The sequence below is a fragment of the Mus pahari genome, chromosome 3, assembly GCF_900095145.1.
Source record: "Mus pahari chromosome 3, PAHARI_EIJ_v1.1, whole genome shotgun sequence".
Taxonomy (NCBI): domain Eukaryota; kingdom Metazoa; phylum Chordata; class Mammalia; order Rodentia; family Muridae; genus Mus; species Mus pahari.
Window position 1 is genome coordinate 38858522 of NC_034592.1, and position 18940 is coordinate 38877461.

General features: G+C 42.4%; 1 protein-coding gene across 1 annotated transcript in view; it reads right to left on the bottom strand.

The window, feature by feature from the left end:
* Positions 1-18940, bottom strand: part of Neb (nebulin) — a 196883-nt gene that overhangs the window by 44271 nt on the left and 133672 nt on the right. The window contains 20 exon segments of the mRNA XM_029536160.1: positions 322-426; positions 1063-1167; positions 2526-2630; positions 3755-3859; positions 4611-4715; positions 4852-4956; positions 6895-6999; positions 7457-7561; positions 8200-8304; positions 8900-9010; positions 9415-9513; positions 10381-10485; positions 10581-10685; positions 11242-11349; positions 12701-12805; positions 14325-14432; positions 15565-15669; positions 16289-16393; positions 16715-16912; positions 17408-17521. Of these exon segments, the coding sequence (XP_029392020.1) occupies positions 322-426; positions 1063-1167; positions 2526-2630; positions 3755-3859; positions 4611-4715; positions 4852-4956; positions 6895-6999; positions 7457-7561; positions 8200-8304; positions 8900-9010; positions 9415-9513; positions 10381-10485; positions 10581-10685; positions 11242-11349; positions 12701-12805; positions 14325-14432; positions 15565-15669; positions 16289-16393; positions 16715-16912; positions 17408-17521 (2208 nt within the window).

The following is an 18940-nucleotide window of genomic DNA, read 5'->3' on the forward strand; positions in this document are numbered from 1 at the left end:
ATATATATATATATATATATATATAAAGGAATCTGCCTCTCAAAGCAAACACTAAAACACATGAGTAAATGTTACATCAATTTGAAAAATATGCATGGCGACTCCGCTGATCTTTGCAGATTTCTAAGCATTAGATATTCAGACAGTGGCTGTCTGGTACACCAGGCCACAGTTAGATTTTACTTCTAAGGAATGAATATTCATATGCTGTGTCATGAGAAAGCAGCAGGGGCAGAGGTCAGGAGAGGAGACCAAATGAGAGCATAAAAGGAAATGCGCAGAAGGTCTAAGCCTGCTTCTTCACACCGACTTGGACATTACCTGGCTCCACATGTGTGTATTGTAGAGAGCAGTCAACATATCTGGACGCAGGATTTCATTACAGCCTTGTTTCAGAAGCATCTTGGCACTAGATTTATATTTTCTCTGTCCATGCAAAGAGCAGTGAAGCACAAAAGAGACTCATGAAGACAGAAAGAACATGGCTCTATATCCCAGTCACCGCTGAGTGAAGAGATGTAGGCTTAACGTACTCTGTGTACTCAGAGGGCTGTGTGGCGAAGTCCCCCGGGTGGGATGCAAGGAGAGTGGCTGAAATATTTATGCTTTGACCACCCACAATCCTTGCAAATGGGTAGGACAGAGGCAGCAATATGTATGTTACCACCCAGACTGCCTTAGGAAGATGACATCATCAGAACAGAAAAATAGAGTAGGGATTTCTTCTGTCCTTTTTCTCCCATAACTTTAAAAGTTTGTTTTTTACAACTCAATTTGCAGTTTACAGTTGCTGTTAACAGGCCTGTTCTACAGAAGAATAAAACAGAGAGAGCCCCGGCTTCTGTTTTCATCTTCACCACAGCACAAGTGAGGACACAGAGCATTGACTGGCACACTCAAATAGCTCACAGGCTCTTTGGGTGGCTAGACAGATATTTTGAAACAGAACATCCCAATATCATAGGCAGAACCTATGACATCCTTGCAGCAGACGGGACGACACCTTGGGAGAAATCGGAGCACAGTCCTGTCTGGGCCGAGCCGCCGGCCTCATCACAGTACCTGGCTGATCTGGTCGCCTGCGGTCTTAGCCAGCAGATGTCTAGGTTCATCGACTACCAGGTGGTATTTATCTTTCCGCTGCTCATAATCAGCTCTGTATTTTTTCTGCTCAAACATCATATTAAATTACAGCAAGAATATGACTTTGTGGGTACATGGTAATGTCTCAATCGAAACACTCCGGAGAGTTTGACACCTATCAATCCCCAGGACAATGCTTAGATGATCATACAGTGAGTGACAAGTTAAGGCGGATGTTCCAGAGAGAGGCTGGAGCCTGGGAGAGAGCAACCTCTGGAGCAGACCAGTGACCCTTAGGCCCACATGTTTCCATCTTTGCATAAGACATGTTAGTGATGTCAGGCTGTATGGAATCTTCCACTGCATTTAAAATGAGATGCCAATAACCTACAAGTTTAATATACAAGGTGCCAAGAATCTAAAAGTATAATTAATGCTATACAAAAGTATAACTAAGTATAATATCCAAAAGTATAACTAGGTTTACTCAAGGAAAGTTGTACTAATTTCCTTGATGATTTAAAAGGTACTTGGAAATTATTCAGGAAATAGGAAAAAAAAATATATCAAGACTGTCTGCTCTAGGAAGCTGCTGATGATATTATTCTTAGAGTTTTCCTGCCTGGAAATGTGTTGAAATGAAATAATTGGACAGAAATGACTTGAAACCGGCAAAGGCCATACATGGAAATGCACGTCTGGCTACAGTCTCATTGTTAGCTCTCCTTTACTAATTATCTAACGTGTTTGAACTTATGCAAGTCCACGGATATCTGAAAGCAGAAAAGTGTAAGTTTAGTTATGAAAACATCTAGACATTATAAAAACTCCCCAATCAGGGCTCACAGCTAGATTATCAATATGAAAACATGTAGACATTATAAAAACTCCCCAATCAGGACTCATGGCTTGATTACCAACCTGCTCGAATTATATTCAAATTATGTCACTGTAAAAAACAGGTATAAGAAAGAAGGGGTAGAATATAAAGGGAGCTATAAATAGATACTACTGTGCATCCAATGCCATGGGAGTAACAGTAATATATTTGAATGCATGAGTCACACAACTATCCCCGTTGAGTGAGTCAGAGTTCTGATCACTTCCATTTTGGTGCCTTTGTGGGACTACTGAATCAGCTTTGACCATCTGGGTCTCTCAGGTCTACATGGGCTAAAGGCATTTAGCTGATAGTCCACAGAATCCTTCCTCCCCTCTCTGGCACCACAACACTGTTACAGAGGTGAAGATGAACGTGGGCCTACTCAAGATTTTGGCAGAGCCTACCAGATAATGACACTGTATAGTCTTTCCAAGTTCTTAATATGGAATGGGCATTTAGGACAGATTTCCTGTTCATGATATATATTAGATTTTAATGAAATAGCCTCGCAGATTTCTTAAGAGAACTGAATAGGTTTAATCAAATTAGTTGTACGTACCTCATTCATCAACTGAGTTGCATACTTGAAATGTCTGTTAATTGGACAGTCAGCAACGTACTTGAAGTTTGACTTTGTTCTTTCAAATACTTCTTTATACTTATACTGGGGGAAAGAATATAATTATTTGGTTGCATATTCAATCTTAAGGATGAGCAATGCTCTTTATCCTACAAATGTAACTAACAAGTCTTCATTGAGGTTTTTTTTTTTTTTTTTTTTTTTTTTTCTCCTGGGGCAATGCAAATCAGTAGGGCTGACATCTTGAAAATTGTCCCAAATACATAGCATAAACCATCCACTAGATGGTCACCAAATACAAAGTCCATGCTGATCAAAGACCTAAAGATATTTCCTCTCTGTTTTGGCACAGTATGATGATTCTACTTGAATGTATTTTGATGGGCCACATGAAAGGAGTTTTTAGTATATTAAACTATAGCTTTCTAGCAACTAATCAGATAATTAAAGTTTTATAAAAAAAAGGTTGCCCTGCAACCTGTTTTTAAACAGTTCTACAAATAAGGATGTTTTTAAAAATATAACTTTAAATGATTCTAACAAAGAAAATAGATGCTATAATGAGTGGGACCCACCAAGTCTACTGCAAAATATCTTCTGTCTGGCACCTATCAGAAGTTGGATATTTTTTATTTTAGATTAAAGGTAAATTCAACTGCTTTATTTTTTAAATAGAAAAATGAGGTCCCCAAACAATAATTCACCTCATATACCTCATTGTTTGTAGATTAAAATAACCATACTTGATATCTGTTGCTGTATTAATGTTTTAGTCAGGTTAATCATCCCTATTCATTCATAAGAGGGAATTCTGGAATCTTCATTAATAGTCGTACTAGATAATTTTTCATCAAATACAAATATACTCCTGTTAATGAGGTCAGCACTAAGTAAATCTCCAGCCAGGCATGACTGCACATGCCTTTAATCCTAGCTCTTCAGGAGGCAGAGAGAGCCAGAGCTCTGTGAGTTCAAGGCCAACTACTCAGTACACATAGTGAGTTCTAGGCCAGCCCAGGCAAGATAGTAAGACCCAGTCAAAAAACCCAACCAAACCATACTTGAAACTCTCTAAAGGGTTTAGTTGCGGGGTCCAGAAGTGAGGACAGAGACGGAGCTATAAAAGGCTTTCCCCAGCGCTCATCTCTGTGAGCTTGGCTTTGTATTTAATGATGAAGCCTCTCTCCTGGAGAAGATAATACGTATACCTTGCTATAGAGAGTCTTGTTCTGTTCAGCAAGCGTCAAGTCAGGGGTATCATGGGCATAGCAACCAATGCCTTTAAGCCAGGTCAAATCTTCTTTATATTTTACCTAAGAGAAGCGGAATATCAAGGCATTTCAGTAATTCATCTCTAATAGGTATAGGTTAGGAGCCATCCAAGCGAACAGATTGGAGACTCTGATTCCCAAAGTTTGTCAAGTAATGAAGATTTAAAACAGTCTGCTTTGTTTAAATAAATTTCTAGAATTACTGGTTTCTTATGACTTGTTTTATAATATTTAGAAATTTTCATTTTTATTATTAAAATCAACCTTAACGGTATACTTTTCTATAGAGAATATTGTTGGCTTGGCAGCTAATCTGTCATGCAGACAGGCAAAACCTCTTTCTAAATGGGCCTTGCTTTCTGTCATATTCTCTTCAAAGGACCCAAGATGGGCATGGACTATATTGCTTTGAGTCATTGAGGAAACCATAGGGGAACAAATTTGAATATAATTTTCCCTTTCCTAAGCACAGGCTTAGGCACTTAGCGATTAAATTTTTTGACTTGAATAACCATACCCAAGATCTAAAATCTACGGAAGTGGGGCCAGCCTGCCGGCTCAGCAGGTAAAGTTTCCTAAGGGGTAGTGGGAGAACCAACTCCCACAAGGAATCCTTTGAACCCAACACATTCACTGTTTCTCATAAACTGTGGCATGTGAAACCTACCCCCTATCCCTGCAAAAAACAGAAGAGTAAACTAGGCAAGTGTGGCAGCAGTTTTTATGCAGTGGCTGATGTCATGACTCACAGGGGAGCATGGATTTCTGCGTGAAAACTGACGCTAATACTCACATCACTGACAGCATCAGTGACTGCCCGATGATGGAAATGTTCAGGGCGATCAGGGATGGAACTCCAGATTCCCAGCTGGCTCATGTAGTTCTCCTTGTATTTCACCTGATGTAAAAAGTGGACTCAGAGTTAATGTAAAGCAAATCTCCCTGTAGTTTTAGAAAAGTGACTTTTTTTTTTTAGAAAACAAAACTGTGTTGGGTTACAGAACCCATTTAAGCAGTCACATCCAGGGACATACTTTACTGATGTCGTCTGTGACTTTGCGATGATACACAATGTCCAGGGCGTCCTTCACTGTGTGATATTTCCCTTTAGTCTTTTGGAATGTTTCTTTGTAGCGAAGCTGTTAAGAGAGAACACAATACTGCTTATGAAGATTAATGAGTTAAATAACTCAGGTCAGTTCAGTTTTAACTCTCTGAGTTTCTCACTTAGATTTTCCCCATGAATAAAATTAGGGAAATGCTTGAAAAGCCATTCCAGATGTAGGAAGAGAAAAAGACACTAAAGAAAGCTTCATAATTAAAAAAAAAATACATGGACTGATGAAGTCGTAATGGATGGACCCATGGTTCATGGTTGTGCAAATATCTGAATGTTAGTGACGGGTGAAACCATGTGGGGCATGTTAGAATTCTCTGTATGTCTTTGCTGTTTTTTCTTTAAATTAGTGATGATTTAACTTTCAAAAAGAAATATATGTAAATGTTTTATTTCAGGGATGGGGAGGAAGTGAAGACCACGGCCTTGCTTTGTCTAAGACAAACTATTAATGTCTTGGCTCCCACCGCCTGCTGTTAAAACACTTTTCCACCAAGCAGGCTTGAAATTTCACTTTATTATGACTTTCATCTTTGTGACATGATGACTCTGCTCGTCTCATCTGCATAGGACAGTTGCTTCTCTAGGCGGCCTGCTTTCAGTCCTGAGCAAGCAGATAGCAAAAGATGCGTTTTCTGAAATACTTTGTTCTTTATGTGGATGATGTGAGAAAATTACTTGTGGGGTCAGCCATGGTTGATACATAAAATCTAACATCCTTGTTGTGCTGGGGTGGTTGTAAAGATTAAGGTTTCTTGGGATTGGTGCTGAGGACTATTAAAGATTGAAGATATAAAAAATTGCCATGGGGGGAAACTCTAGCGCACAGTTGGACCCTAGGGTCAACTTCAATGTACGACCACTCCAGTGCAAAGAAAATTAAATTTGATACAAGTTAATATTGACAAGTTATTGATCACAGTTGCTCCAATGGTGTACTCTCAGGATTTGGGAGGGAATGAGAGGCCACCTCGGCTATAAAGTCAAAGCTTAGTCAACAACAACAACAAAAGGGAAAAATTCAGCTGTAACCTTGAATGATAAAGACAGGGGATGTCACACAAGGACTGGAACTGTACTGAAGGGTAGATTTTTGAAGTACATCTATGGTTTTCTCAGCTTGTGTTTTAAGTACTAACTAGAATTGTCTTTTTCCTAGTAATTACTTTATGTGGCCAGGAAATCTAGAGCTATACTGTGGATACATAGTGCTGGCTGGGCCTTTCAGCTAGATGTAAGTCCAGTTGTCCAATCCACTGAGAGTTGTGGCAATAGATATAGCAAATCTGCAGTTGAGTTTTGAGGCACAAAGCCAGGAGGCCCTCCCTCAAGTGGACTAATAATCCCTATCTTCAGAAACTGATAAACTCGTTGGCAGTAGAAGACGGACTTTTCCCTGATCAGGGGATGTGGACAAGGAAGTTCTCCCTCTGATTCTAGCCTACTGTGTTCATGAGTCCTGGCACTCACACACTGTACAGGAGGAAAATAGAAAGAGCGCGTTTCCCGAGCACTAACTAACAAGCTCTGTAGTGTAGTAGACACATTAGTCACATTTTTTGGTGCATGTTGTTCTTAGTTCATTACCATGTTTCTCATCCTATTTTACATATAAGAAAAATTAGACAAATTATATAGAACATATATATTGAAGAACAGACAACTTAATTGAATATATGTGGTTTTTTTTTCACCCAAGACCACAATTTTATGTCTAAATAAATTAGCTATCAAGAATCTTCAGGATGCCGCCCAAGAACTACAAGGAAGGATCATGTTGTTGCCCAGGAGATAATGAATAGCTTGCAGCATCTCAACACACTTCTTAGCTACTTAGCTGGAGTGATGCTGTGTGTGTGTGTTCTTTCCTGATCCATGCTGTGGGCAATGACTTTGAGCCATAGATGTAACAGAACAGCTCTCTCTATCATAGCAGGAGAAGGAAGGAAGGGACACTCACATCACTGGCATTCCAGTAAGCTCTCTTGGCTCTGATGAGGATCGGCGTGTCTGCAACTGGTGTATACTTGTCCTTCATCTTTTCATATTGAATCTTGTACTTTTTCTAAGGGATAGAAAGAGAAGAGAAAGTCAAACAAGCTTAAATTTCGTTATAATTATTGTGGCGTGTGTGTGTGTGTGTGTGTGTGTGTGTGTGTGTGTGTATACATACATATATGTGGCATATGCGTGGAGACTGAGGATAACTATGTGGGTTGGGTCTCCTTCCAATTTATGTGGGTTCTGGGGACTGAACTCCAGGCTTTCAGGCTTGTGCTGCCATGGGTTTATGTGTAGAACTGTGGAACCAGCCCAAGTTTGTGTTTTAACCCTTTCCAATTTACACCCAAGTCACAAGTCTAAGGGAAAGGCACAATGCCTCTCATTCTTAGAGCACAGCTTCTGTGTGTGGGTGATGATGAGTACCCACTGTGGAGGTGAAAGTCTCACTGAGATAGCAGGTAAAGGCTTGGGAGTGTTTCTTAGCTAATGGATGTGTTGGTATGGGATCCTCATCTTACCTCGCTGACCATGTCCTTTACGTCCTTAGCGTGTTGCAAAGCTGTGGTCTGATTTCCAGCGTGGTGATGGGGTCTCTCTTTAGTGGCCAGTTCAACGTAGAGATACTGGGTAAGAAGAGAGCAGGAGAGGAGTTAGCAATGAAGTTTCAGTCGGTCCGCTTCACGTTGAGTCTTTATCTGTGTGTGTGTGTGTGTGTGTGTGTGTGTGTGTGTGTTTGGCCGCCTAAGGTTGTTGTTGGTGTATGCGTTTGTGAATCTGTTTCTCTGGGTGTGACATTTGAAAACACATATCCACGAGCCAGCTGTCTAGGAATCACTCTGCTGGACTTGATCCAGTATAAAGCCAGGTGATAAAGAATGCCAACAGATGACTGGACAGACTCTGAAAGATCCTCCAGCATCCTTCCCCTCTCCTCAACTTTGCCTGCATATGTGACATAGAGTTTCATGTGTCTGTGGATAACAGACACATTCCTGAAGTGATCAAAGGACCATTTTTACTACTTAGAGCTCATGACAAAATCAGAGGACAAAAATCAGACAGCCCTTAGCAAAGAAGACATGGTGCCCTTCATTTGTGAAAATGCAAGCGCAGTTATGATAGTCCCAAAGAAAACTGCAATATTAGTGGACAGAGGCTGCAGCAAGGACAACCAACTCTGTCAGCTACCAGCCCAGGAAGGTCAAGTAGACATTAGCGCCTCCTAGAAGATGAATCAGTTTTCATTAATCATGGGCATTACCTGACTCTGAAGCTTCTGTCCTCGCTTGGCTCTTAGAAGGTCAGGGGTATCAGGAACTGAAGTGAAGATGGACTTCTGCTTCTTGCCTGAGGCTCTGTACACCAGCTAGAGGCAAACCAAGAGGCTGCTGTTACTTCCTCTTCATTGGCATGGCTAGTGTGCTATGGATGCTTGACTTTTTGCTTGTGGGTGAGGCAGGCAACCCACTGCTACAACTGGCTAAGTTTTTTCCTTCTAACCTGATGGTTCATGAATATTTGCCTCCTGGACTTCCCCTCCCTCCCTGCCATTGCATCAACACAGCAGCTATTACCAAGCCACCCAGTAGTCAATTACCATGTTGCTATATCCTTGGTTCCATACTCAAGACAGAAAAACTTGAATTAATGTTAGTTTGCAGACAATTGTTTAAGGCAAAGACTTTCTAAGCTATAAAATCATGTCAAACGTCTTATTTACCCGATTACAGAAGAACAACTATTAATGTCCTTTTTACAAGAGAAAAAAATTAAACAAACCCATTGTGAGGCCAACTGATTTACACAGAGACTTTGGAACATTCTGCAGTCAAGAACAGAAGGGACATCCTTTCCCTGTCATCAGTGAGTACTATCATCATAGACAGGAACTGAGAAACCTGAATAGCTCAGTCCATCTGGCCTATCTGCCTCTTATGTAGTGGCAGGTGATGCATCCTTACCTCACTCAGATGTGTCTTCAGTTCCTGCACTTTTCTGTATTCTGGGGTGTCAAGTACCACTTTGTATTTGTCTCGCATCTTCCTGGCATTATCCGTGTACAGGTAATTCGACTTAGAAGAAGAAGGCCAGAAACATAAGTTGATGAGTCATTTAAGGGACCGTATGTCATGTCTTTCAAATGGCTGTCATATGCAAACGGAGAAGGCTCTAAATGTGTCCTGGGAGGCTAAGGGTCTCAATCATTTCCATCCCATTTTCTCCCTCTTTGGGGGAACAAAACAATATCAAACAAGAACAAAAACAACCATCACTTAAGCTAAGCACATTACCTTTATAACAGGCACAGATCATCATAAGTAAATTATGACCTACTCAAGTGGGTTGATGGCAAATTTCACCTTAAGAGTAGAAGAAGGCCTAAGATTCTTTCTGCTCTTTCCCTGATTGGAAGCTAGCAATGGGGTGCACGATAGTTGTATGGGGGAAGCTGGGTACTGTGAAGGCGTGTCCTCACCCAGAGTTTCCTTAGGTGCCTGGAACGGACCATGTCAGGAGTGTCATACAGGAAGCAGCCAAGCCCCTTCAAGATCTGCAGGTCCTCTTTGTATTTAATCTGCGGGGCAAACACAGACAGATGGTTATGAGCCAGTGTAAATACAAGACAAAAAGCACAGACAGCCACACTTCTTTACTGGTGCACAGCTTTGCTTTCTGTGGTTTCAGTGTTCTATTGTCAACTGTTAGGAAAAACTAGAAAATGGAAGATTCCAGAAAGAAGCAGTTTGTGCATTTTAAATACCTTTTATTTTAGTATATTGTTATGATGATTTTACTGTATTATGAGCTGTTAAGCTTACTATTGTGTGCCTTATTTATTATTTTAACTCTATCAAGAATATGTAGTAGAGCCATGGTTTGATACATCCATTGGTGGTCTATGGAAGGTTTCCTCTACAGATAAGGGGGGGCCACTGGACTTTTCAGCTTGATTCAACATGTATACCTTATTCTCTTACTCTGCCTGCATCCAAATGCTAAGTTAAATCTCTAACCCTGAGCCAAGGGGAGAACATTGAGATTGTGTTATCCTGTCTAGGGAAAAGATTGCAGATTCAATGGGTGGTCCTCAAGGAAAGGAGGCATCCAAGAAGCTTTTGTTTGCTTGTTTGTTTGTTTTTCTTGGCAGTAGGGAGATGCTAAGAGGGAGTGCCAGCAGGATCAGGAGGAGAAAGAAACCTAATATGACCAGGGACACAGGACACTAGAACAATAGGAGTTGGTGAAGATCTTATGTTGACGTAGAATGGCAGTGACTAAACAAGAGGACAGGGTGGCCATTCCTGTTCCTCCACTGGTTTTCTCATGACTTTTCCTGTGGCCAGAAAACTGTGGGAATTCCCTCAACAATTTCACCTCCAATGCTGAAAGCAATGGTATTTCTCACATGGACTCCTTTAGAAAGAGCCTACAAGATGCTTACATCACTCGTGATGTCTCCCACGTAGCGACAGTGCAACACTTGGGGTGTGTACGGCAGTGAGATCATGTGGCCCTGCATCTTGAAGAAGTCTGATTTGTAGATCAACTAAAGTGGGGCAGAAAAGAACAGAATCACGTTAGAGAGCAAATAGTCAGTATTTCTCCCTGACCAGATAGCCTGTCTGCTTCCCATAGTCTTACCTCACTGACAGCTTCTTGTGTCTTCTTGACTTGGCGGATTTCAGGTGTGTCTGGGGTTGTATGTATCTTGTCTTTTAGTTTGTGATACAGTTCTCGATATAGTCTCTGCAGTGAAGGAGAAACCATTCTGAGTGTTTAGGGTAGGATCATAAGGGTATATACTGACTAACAAACAAATTCTTTACACAAAGGACCAAGAGAGAAAACTCTGGAAGTACAAAATGATTTAAGACTTGAATGAGAGAAAATGTTTCTTTCATTTAGGTGAATTCTGAGTGTAAAGTAGTCTATGTTCCATGAGATGGTTTTAGTAGGGCAGATATACAAATAGAGCTGATGAAAGTCAGGGTGGCAAGCCAGACACAAATACAACCAAATGAAAGATTTAACACAAATACCAAAGTGAAGTATTTCTTTAGAAAAATAAAAAGCTCAGCATAGTCTATGGAACCAAGTCTCTATGATGATTTAACAAATAGGAAACACAAACAAACAAAACAAACAAAAACGCTGAGAGGGGCACTGGAACCATAATAGGGTCCTCATCTTGTTGTCCAGTCTGCAAGGTTACAGATGAAACACAAGAATTCTTCATGTTTTCCAAACAAAGCCGTCATTTTGAAATTCAGTGTTTCCCCCAGAGAACAAGTGTTCACGGTACCTCACTAGTAACATTGTTGACTCTCCGGACATGGACAAACGGGACATCCTTGGGTCCAAGCGTGTACCCATTTGCCTTGATGTGTTCATAGGCTTCTTTGTATTTGAACTGAGAAAGAAAAGCCAGATGGAGATCAGTAATGGATACGCAAAGAACCGTGTTCTTCCTATCTCTCAGTTAGAAAAGAGACTGTGCTTTGATTTGAAACTTATTCTCTAAACATCAACTATCATTGACATAATTAAATGTTATTTCTTTACTATTGGTGTGTGTGTGTGTGTGTGTGTGTGACGTGTACCTGTTGGTGAAGCACATGTGTATGGCATGCATATGGAGGTCAGAGGGCCAATTTCTGGAATCTGTTTCCTCTTTCCATGGGCTCTGGGAGTCAGACCTGGTGCCAGCTCATGTGGCATATGCTTTTGGCCTCTGAGCTGTCTCACAGGCCCCACTGACATGATTTTAATATGGTCTTAAGCCTTGAAAGTTATTAGTTGAATGATAAAGACATGTCTGGAAAGGTTAAAAAAAAGTCCCCTTACCAGGTGAAATCTTTTTATAGGAGATGATGCAAAAACACAAGGAAAAAAAAACCCTATCACTTTAATCTCAAAGTGGCTTGAAAATTAGGAAACAAAAAGGACCAAGGTGATATTTTTTTAATATTGAATGATGACTTATCGAGTGATTTCTAAAAATAACAGGTTTGATTCTTAAATCTGTTAATGTCTACTTTGGCAGGAGTGAATTATTGGGCCATGTTGGCACTGTCTGGTCAGCAGGGGCAATACCCAGGACTCTGAAGATGAGCATCAACGAGAGGGAGCTTAGTCTTGCTCTCCAGACAATGGCTGGTTCATGGTATGGCCTGTAGACTACCACACTTTTCTAAGCCTTGCTCCTGGAGTACTTGTCTCAGGTCCTATGCTGGTTCTGACAAAACCCGGGAAAGGGAAGGGCCAGAGGCAGCCTATGGCAAGTTACCAGCAGCAGGAATCTTGACTGCCCATGAACTGAGCACAGAGGTAAAAGGCAAGGTAAGTGTCAGGCTCAGTAGCGTGCGAGAACTCTCCTTGAAGGGGCACACAGTGATGTCTCCTAAGTTTACACCCGCAGCACACAGTGTGTATGTGAAGTTGCATTTCCAGCGAATGACGTGGGGAACGCCTGTGATACTTCTAGTGTAAGCCCAGCTGAAACAGAGACATCTTAATAGCACTGAGTGCTGAACCAAGGTGTCTGTGATGTCCTGTTCTGACTCACTGTCCTAGTCAGGCACACCCAAGCTCTCGAAGCAGCCAGTGCCATCACATCCCCAGGAAACATGACATCTGCCTCTGCCCTTTCCACCATCATGTTAAGCTGTCTGGGTATAATGTGAGCATGAGAAGAGATTACTAACTCATATTAGTTTCTTCACATTTAAATTTCAGACCCTGACACAGTGAGGGTTACTCACATAGCTGCTCATGTAGCGGGTATCCTTGGTGTGATTGAAATGAGGGGTATCAACCGGGAGCCTGTACCCAGTGGGCAGGAAGCGCAGGCCTTTCTTGTACAAATTCTGCCAGGATGAAAAAGAGCAAGTAAAGTGTCTTTTAGCATCAAATCACATGGAGTTAAACACATCACATGGAGATCATTAGATTTTTTGGTCAGACAGTTGATCTATTTATGTTCTCTGAGTTGATTTCAAGAAGTCCAGTTGTGAGAATTATGGATTCAGTTGGGTTCCTCTTGTCTTACTGTTTTGGGAAAAAAGACTTGCAGGACTTGGTACCAGCACCTGTTGGATATTTATAGGGCCTTATAAGAGACAGGCCTAGAGGCACACTTGTGAGGGATTACATTAGGTTAGCCCCTGAACATATCCAGGAGGGATATTCCTGGTTGAGTTTACAGAAATGGGGCGGCACACCCTAATGGAGAGCAACCCCATGCCCTGTGTTTGGCTCCTAGATTGCATAGAAGAGAAGATGCCCCAGCTAAGTACAAACACTCATCTCCCTCTGCTTCCTGACCGTGAGCAGAATAGAACCAATGGCTTCAAGTTCCTGCCATCGTGGCTTCCCCGCCATGGACCCCTGAACTGTGAACCAGGGTGGTATTTTCTCCTTATGTTTGTCAGGGTACTTAATGAAAGCAACAGGACAAATTAAGGCAAGGCTGAAAGAGGGAAATGGCTTATAGACAGGAGGGGGTTTGTGCTTCCAAATATGTACCTGACTGGCTTCATGGCTTGTAACAAGAATTTGGCCATGCAGACAAGATAGGCAGCCAAGTACCATCTCTGCCATTAACCCCTTCCTCGGGAGATATTCAAGCCATCAATGGTCCCTGTGATGGTTAGTATTATGAGGCACATCTGATAGCATCCTCCTGTATTCCCCAGACATAGTGACATCACAGAATGAGGTCAAGATGGCTATATTGGTGGAGGAGTGTAGGTAGGGCAAAGGTCTGTTTGTGGTCTTAAATATTCTGGCTCTCAGGAGAGCTATAAGCTTCAGAATAGTGTTTAAAGTGGAAAAAGAAACCAACTGATATATTATATTCAAAATACAAACAAGCGGTAAAGCAGCTTCCTGAGGACGCACAGGAAAGGGGGGTGAGAGGGAGGGCCCCCCATTCTTTATCTTCCAAACTCAAATGGTGTTTTCTACCTTTATCTCTTACTGTTAGTAGCCTTTTATAGCCTTAACTCTTCCTTTGTGATTTTAGGGTTTTTAAGGGTAGTGATGGCATATCAGCTCTCTTCTTCCTGACTTGCAAATATTGGTCATCTGCATGCCCATTTATTATTTGTTTGACTTCTTCTTAGGGGGATCCCATTAGCTGAGAAGGAAGGCAAGACATGACTGGTTCATGCTTCCAACCCACTGAGTGGAAGAGTGAGATTATTTGTTTTTGATGGTTTTGTTTGTTTGTTTGTTTGTTTTTGTTTGTTTGTTTTCCCAAACTCATGGACTAGAACAGCATTTATATATCTTACAAGACCAGCCAGTGGGGATGCATAAGCCAACTTGCCTCTATGGGCCCCGAGGCCTGGCTTTCTGCTGATGTCCCCCTTTCCCAACACCCACCTCACTCTGAAGCTTGTATGCGTGGAGGGCCCGGTCCAGATCCACCGTTTTTGTAGTTGGGGCCACTTTGCCTCTGACGCTGTGAACGTAGTCATAGTGGTAGACAGCCTGCGTGCAGAGAGAGGTAAGGTGAGTTCATTCAGACTGCAGCTGCATTGTTAGAGCGAAACAAGTGGGAATCCATATTTAGGACTATGAAAACAGACGGGGCAGCCTGCTTCCCCTTGCTCAGTGTTTAAGTACGACCTCTCCAACTGCCATTGCTTCTTTAACCCTAGCTGGTGGCACTATTTTGGAAGTGGGCACCTGGCTGGGGGAAACTGGTCAGTGGGGGCAGATTCTTGACTCAGGCCTGCTTCCCCACCCCTTTCTTTCCTTCTTTTTCACCACGAGGCAGAGAACTAGCCTTCGCCACATGTGGTTACCTCCACAGTATCTGCCCAAGCACACAGGGTCAAGAAACCATGGACTGAACTCTCTAAAACTGAAAGTCACTAAGTAGTTCATCCCATTGTTTCTGTCACAACGAATGGAAAGGAATGGGTGCACCTAGAGACCGCTGCTATGTGGCCGTGTCTTACACAGTGGAATCAGAACCGGCTGCAGATAGCCCTGAGATTTATTGACACCACTCGTGTGTCCAAGTTAGGGATGGATATATCCCCTCCAGAAGTTCAAGGTGGGATCAGATCCTATAACTGGTTAGATTAGGTTAGATTAATTAGATTCGATAACCGGTGGGCTCTAATATTTACTTGCTACCTGTGCATAGAAAGGACAGCTTGGTGGTTCTCCTCTCTGCCTGCTCACAGGCATGACAGGGAATCTACACTCATGCTTCCCCATGTTACACATAAAGATGCCAGGCTTGTATTATGCGGCAGAGGTACAACTCCAACCTACATCGTTAACACCACAGCCCGCTTCTTCCTTCTGCCACTTGGCTCTAATTATTAGACAGCTTAGACAGGGAGACATATATGTCTCTCACTATGCACAGTACAGCAATGAAAAGCACCATTGGACGCTCTAACATACAAAGCATCTCACAGTCTCGGCTCATACCTTTACCCCTGCAAACTGCTGCCACTTCAGATGTTAGGGAAAGGAAGCTTTTCAAGCACTCTCTCGGGCACCAAGTCTAGTCCCCAGTTAGGAAGAGCTGCTGCTGCCCACTCCTTGGCCGAGCTATGCCCCATCTTCCTTGCTACCCAGAGTCACTTCCCCAGGGAGGACTTACGTCACTAAGCTGCTTCCCACTCTTGACTGCCTGAACGTAAACCGGTGTGTCAGTCACCAGCTTGTAGTCATTCCTTGTCTTCTTCACGTGAGCTTTATACTTGATCTGCCAAGAAGAAGCAAGCAAGTATCAGATAGCTCAAGGTTTTTCAAAGGGCTTGAGGGTCACTCCCATCAATAACGTGCAGAGGATGGATTTGAATTTTATAGCAACTCACACTACCAGTGTTTATAGTCATTTGGGGCTTTAGAATTATACCAGTGGTGTGATGGCTGCTCTCCTCTGAAAGCTCTTGCTGAAATCCTCACTATCATATTACTGTATGACAAATTCCTCTGTATCTCACAAATAAATCTCTTCAATTATCCCAACGAATGAGTTTTTCATAGAATAAAAATTATATACTCATTAACATGTTCAAAATAGTTTAAATATATTCAAAATAGTTTAAATATAGCTAAAATAGTTTAAAGAGAGGAGGGCCTGGAGTCACTTCTCCACAGAGGGGCAAGGCACAGCTGCATCAGGTTGTTTGCTAGAAATGCTAAATGTGTTGCTAAGAAATGACTATTCTCTCTTTAGCATCTTTCTCCAGCTTGGGCATCTTTACCAAGACTAAATTCACAACTGGGCCATGGCACTGTTCTTCCTTTAAACATTGTCTCCTTGACTCTAAACTGTGTAGAGGTGCATTTATACCAACAAGTCAAACGAGGATACTCACATCATTGCGTAGGTCATAAGCATGCTTTGCATGGAGAATTTCAGGAGTGTCCCAGACATAGCAACCAATGCCCTTCAGCCAGGTGAGGTCATCCTTGTACACAATCTAGGGGGTTTCAGCAGACACAGAGGATCAGAAAAAAATCTGACCATCCCTTGACTATTAAAGAATAGTGTACCCTAGATCCAGATGATATGGGGCCGGAATAAAAAGCAAAGGTTATTAGTAATGAGGCTGGTAGGCCACAGAAATCTGCCCAATCCTGCTTGCAGGGACAGCTCTAAAATCCCCGAGACTCATGGGTTATCAGAACACAAGAAGGATAAAGGCCAAGGTGGATAGGCAGGTGAGCCTGCTTCTCAACAGTGTTGGGGTGTGAGTGTGTTAGAGCAACTATGGGAGGGTCCGCCTAAGCAACGGGCTTACGTCGCTGATCTGGTCTGTCACTTTTCTGACGTGACTGTTGACTTGTAAGTCAGGGTGGCAAATCCATTCATGGAGGTGCAGGCGGTAGTCGATCTCGCTGACTTTCTTCTGAGAGTCCTTGGCAGTCACCATCTCCACCATGTCGGGCACGATGTTGATTTTCATCTTGTTCTTCTCGTACACTGATCTGTACAGGCGCTGTGAAAGTCGTTACAACCCAGTTACAGGAAACCCGCTCTGTTGCCGTGGAATGACTATCTTCTCCAGATCACAGCAAGCAACTGGGCTGGGGTGTGGGGTGGAAGCTGGAGGCTGGAATTCTCTTGCATTTTTGTATAGATCAATACCAGGATATTTTTAAAAGATCGATTTCTCTGTTTATATTTATGTATGTGTCTATGTGAGTGTACGGATGAATGTGTGTCATGCATGCTGGATCCGGTAGCTGGACTTCCAGGCAGTTGTGAGTTGCTTGATCTGGGTCCTGAGAATTGAATTTGGGTCCTTTCTAAGAGCAGCAAGTATTCTTACCTCTGAACCATCTCATCTCTCCAACCTCCAGGCTGAGGCAATACTTAGCTTCTATACAGATGTACAATGAGTGTCACACGCCTAGTTTCATAGAAAGTACTCTGATAACGCATGGCTATTTGATTCAGCTTCTCTGTGCACTAAAGCCTCTGCAGTACTTACGTCGATGTTAAGTTTGCCCACTCGGAGACACCGCGCTGTGTTTGGATCGTCGTCAACACTTTTCGGTAATGTGTAAAGGGCTTTGAACTTTTCATATTCTTCTCGGTATTTGATCTACAGAGAACAAATAGAAAGGCCAGAACATGAAGAGTAGAGACTTACTGTTAAAAAAAACAAAGAAACAAAACCATGAAATAATAGAAGGTGACTGACCCAGCTGATGTGGGGTAGGGGGTACAGGTTGGACCACTTCTCAGTGATCACTTCTTTACCCTTGAAAAGACTCTAGAGCCAGCAAGAGTCATTGTGACACCAGCAGGCAATATTGGAAAGTACTTTTATGCTGGACAGTACATAAAATTGTATTGTTTAAGTGCCCATGTCAAATATTGCTTCTACTATACATTATTTTTAGGAACATGCTTAATTGGTCAAAATGTTTGTCATGATGAAGATCAAAACCAGGGCCTTGAACATGCTAGGCAGAGAGTCTACTACTGAGCCACACTCACAGCTGATAGTAAGTGATTGCTCAGTAACCTCTTAGTGATGTGGCTTTATCGTCCTTACCCTCCTGAGTGGAGGGCTCAGGCTTGGAATCTTCATATTAAGGGTGTGGTGCCCTGTGGTTGAGTGTGACAATTCTTGGATTTCACTTTCTCCAAGTATTTCAACAAGGCAGTGCAGCCTGCCTTTAGCTCTTAGTCTGCTCTACCTGTCAACTGATACTCGGCAAGTCCACAAGCTAGGACTAAGGCAGAGGGTAAGAGCCATCCTCCCAGGGCGCAGGGGTACCACACCGGCTCTCAGGACCCAAAGGAAGTGGGAAGCTGCTCCATTAAGTAGAGGCTAAACGGAATCCTCATCAGAATCTCCCAGAACAGAACATTCAGTCTCTTTGCACTGATCAAATTAGCATTTTTCCTCCTTAAAAATATTTCCAACTAATGTTAGGATCTTTAATTTTTTCTCTGACCCTCAGTCCTTGCTCTAACAACAGGTTGCCAAAAATCTGCAACAGAAGAAGAAAAGCCCCCACCGAACTTTGGAAAAGTTTATTAAAAAATCCAAATGAGGGGCATGCTCCTGCACCACATCTGTTTATTGATTTATTTGTTAATGGTGTGATAACAAGTCACCAATTACACCAGCTTAGCTTTGTCCCAGATCTCACCTAATTCTATCAAAATATCCTATTCTTGGTTTTGTTTCCTGAGAGAGGGTCTTACTCTGTAGTGTAGGCTAGACTGAAACTCACTATGTAGGCTATGTTGGCCTTGAACTCACGACAATCTTCTTGCTGCAGTCTCCCCAGTGCTGAACTTGTACTTCTGAGCCTCTAGGCCTGGCTGGAAACTCCCTAGTCTGTATGACCGTTGGTGTCTGCTTTCTCTCTTCACTGCTGGCTGAAGCAGAAGCTATCTATCCATGCTGTCTGCCCATAGGTAGCCTGAAAGATCACGCCTGCATCCTCCTGGCTGATAGGTGTGACACTCTCTAGGGACTGCAGGGCCCCGAGAGGAGCCAGTGAGC